This window comes from Aulonocara sp. 'chitande type north' Nkhata Bay, linkage group LG10 (assembly GCF_057382095.1).
Source record: "Aulonocara sp. 'chitande type north' Nkhata Bay isolate Kocher_YH1m ecotype deep benthic linkage group LG10, A_spYH_male_GT1.1, whole genome shotgun sequence".
NCBI classification, from domain to species: domain Eukaryota; kingdom Metazoa; phylum Chordata; class Actinopteri; order Cichliformes; family Cichlidae; genus Aulonocara; species Aulonocara sp. 'chitande type north' Nkhata Bay.
The window spans coordinates 22,636,984-22,640,162 of NC_141353.1; the positions used below are offsets into that span (position 1 = coordinate 22,636,984).

The window sequence follows — 3,179 nt, forward strand, 5'->3', positions numbered from 1 at the left end:
CAGGAAGACGAACGTGTCGGTCACAGACACGGAGAGAAACACGTGAAAGTCTAATCTAATTTGTGTCCAGTCGCGCCTCACACCCAAGCTGGACTTTGCTAAGGTTTTAGCATCAGTAAATCGGCCATGCAATTAAGTAACATCCTCAGAAATCTCAATGTGACACGTTTCTATAAATGCCGGACTTACATACCACACAACAGAAATGTCGGATACAGCGGAAAGTCCCAATATAAAGAACATCAAACAAAGCAGAGAGCGAGAGAGATGAAGAAGAAAGGGATCAGTGTTTCATCTCCGGGTATAACTCTCCATAATTATCTGCATAGGGCCCGTGTTTACACATGCACTCTCATGAGGTTAGAGTTAGAGCTAATCCATTACTGAAGCTTAACATGTGATAATGCTGCAGAGCTATTGTTTTTGCAGGCAATGTGGAAAAATTCACTTTAACAAATAAACGGCGGTTAGCAAACAACAGATAAGAGAAAATTCAAGCTTCTGATTCTTCGAAATTAAATAAAACCTGAAAAAAGAAGAAAAACGTGTTTTAACTTCATTTGGGAATTTGCCCCTTTCAGATGACTAACTACCACCTCCTACTAATAATCATAATCGTTATTTGCGCAAATATAACCAAGTAATATGAGTTTTCTATGTTGTCCCTGAAAGCAGCACGTGGTCGCCCATAAACATTTTGGGCTGCTGTGATTGGTCTAAGTTGAGCCGTGTCAACGTGCCGAGTCTACATACTCGCTCTCACACTACAACTTGACAGCTGAACAGTACGCTCGTAGGAGTGAGTTACACCTGGGTAAACTTACTGCTTCGTCTCCGTGGAGTTCACCTGTTTTACGGAGGAGACCCGGAGGAGAGAGATGGCCTCCAAGGAGAGTTTTAACGACTTGGGATGCAGTTCTTCCGAGGAGGACAGCAGCCGTGCGGACTTGACAGAGGAGTCGGGGGAAGAGAAGGCATCTCCCGTGGTGCGTCGGCATCACCCCTTCAGCGTGGAGGCGCTCATGTCCGGGAGAAAGACGCACAGCCGGAGTGGAGAGTCCGCCTGCTTTACACCGAAGGAAAGTTCGGTGGCTTTGTCCCCGACGGGGTTAAACTCCTTGTATGTGAGCCGGGAGACGTGCACCCCTCCCGGGGGAAGCCAAAAGAGCTTAACTGCTGCCCCCTCGTCGCCAGTGAAGTCTGAAACATCAGAGTCAGAGGACTGCGCACCGTGGGTTACTACCAGCGCCTTTTCCACACAACCTCGTAAGTTTCTCCTCTCATATTAAACGCCATGAAACTTATTTATAGCTAATTTCATTATTCAGTATCCTGCAGATGTTTTCAGTTTTTTTCCTAAATACTGGAAAGTAATTCTCTGTAAGCTGTGCTGCAAAGACACATTCTGTTAATTGGTTGTTTACTGAAAAGTAAGGCTAGAGTGTAAATAGTATTATTTATCTGGCTGGGGTTGGTAGGCTGTAGCCAACTACTCAGTTTTTACATTCAAATCAAATTTTGAGATAATCAAATGATTTAATGACCCTTCTTAAATCCTAATTGTTTCTTTTCCCAGGTCACCTCAGTCCTGCCTGCCAGCTGAGGAAACACAAGACCAACAGGAAGCCCCGCACACCCTTCACCACATCCCAGCTCCTCGCTCTGGAGAGGAAATTCAGGCAGAAGCAATACCTGTCCATCGCCGAGCGAGCCGAGTTCTCCTCCTCCTTAACTCTCACAGAGACTCAGGTGAAGATCTGGTTCCAGAATCGCCGAGCCAAAGCCAAGAGGCTCCAGGAGGCCGAGCTGGAGAAACTCAAGATGGCTGCTGATGCCAAGACGGCTGCAGTGGCAGCCGTTGCTGCTGGAGCTTTACACCCTGGCTTTAGGTTACCACTGTCACTGGGTGCCATGTCACTATATGGACAGTCATACTCCTCTGCATATCACCACCACAGACCCTTCCTGCCCATTTCCCCTTTAGGAGTGTACGCTGCTCCTTTGGGCTACAGCATGTACCACTTATAAAAATGGAAATATCAGCGACTAAAGGATTCCAAAAAAATGAACACGGAGGAAATGTGCTCAAAAATCTCTATGTATAATGTACAGTTTCAACTGCACAAGAAGTGTTTGTAATAACTTTCTGAGCACTTCAGAATCTGTTTAAAGATCTATTTTCCCAACAGTGAGGATAAGAGAAACTTCCTCTCTTGCCCCTTTTGGACTGCCTGTTTACACGACTTGTCTTTATGAGGAGGGGTGTTACTGTCCAGCTCTTTATAACCTTCAGTTGTTTACTTCTGCAATAATTGAGCAGGGCGAGGACTTGCACTGGGAATCATAATGCAGACTTTCCAATTAAGTCTTACTACTTAACAGATAAAGCACCTGGGGCCTTAAACTCAAGACACTTTGCATGGATGAGTGGGTCTTTCAGCAACTCAGGCAACTTTTTGTCTTTTTAAAAGAATTTTTTCAATCTTTTTGAAATTCAAATTCAGGTTATTTGTGTCTTTTTAGCAGTAAGATTCATCCCTCTAACTGTATGCTATTGTAATTACAGTTTTGTTGATGTTTTCTCTTGTAGCAATAAAAGTATTTTCATTACACCCTAATTTCTTTACGAGACATTTACAGAGCATAGACATATTTATTCTCTTTAAAATGCAATGCTGGAAATGTATGAATTGTGTATTTATGATTATGAGAACATGGTACAAAATTTCTAACCGAGTATGTATTTATATTGTTCTTCTCCCTTTGAAAGGGCCTGCAGTGTGCTATGCAGTTTATATATATATATATATTTTTTTTCATTTATATGAACCAAACTATTAAAGGCTCACAGACTGTTTCCTTTAAATGACATTCAATTTTATGTCTTAAAAAAAAAGTAGCAAAATTTAAACATGTGCAGCGTTCACTCAACATATCTCAAAAAAATCAAGCGGTATGTAAGTTAAACCCAATAGCTGTGTTGCTCTTCTTCTTCAGCACTTTTCAGCTACAGCTGCTTTCTGTGTGTGTGTGTGTGTTTGTGTGGTTTAATCCCATGTCTGTGTTTCCCATCAGACAGTGGTCAGTTCAAGGCAATGTTTGACAAACCATAAATGACACCCATAAATTATCCAACTTCACAGAGAGTTCCCGTTATGACTGAGCTGTCTCTTACCGCA

General features: G+C 42.6%; 1 protein-coding gene across 1 annotated transcript; it reads left to right on the forward strand.

The window, feature by feature from the left end:
* Nucleotides 1–766: 766 nt before the first annotated feature.
* Nucleotides 767–2,860, forward strand: msx2b (muscle segment homeobox 2b). The gene is made up of 2 exons (XM_086307524.1): nt 767–1,266; nt 1,577–2,860. The coding sequence occupies exons 1-2, from the start codon at nt 879–881 to the stop codon at nt 2,026–2,028; spliced, it is 840 nt and encodes a 279-aa protein (XP_086163650.1). The 5' UTR covers nt 767–878; the 3' UTR covers nt 2,029–2,860.
* Nucleotides 2,861–3,179: the final 319 nt, after the last annotated feature.

Excerpts from the sequence above, each read along its gene's own strand:
- msx2b (XM_086307524.1), top strand. The coding sequence starts at position 879 with ATGGCCTCCAAGGAGAGTTTTAACGACTTGGGATGCAGTTCTTCCGAG. Across the intron at positions 1,267-1,576 it reads CGCCTTTTCCACACAACCTC|GTCACCTCAGTCCTGCCTGC; the intron begins GTAAGTTTCTCC and ends TTCTTTTCCCAG.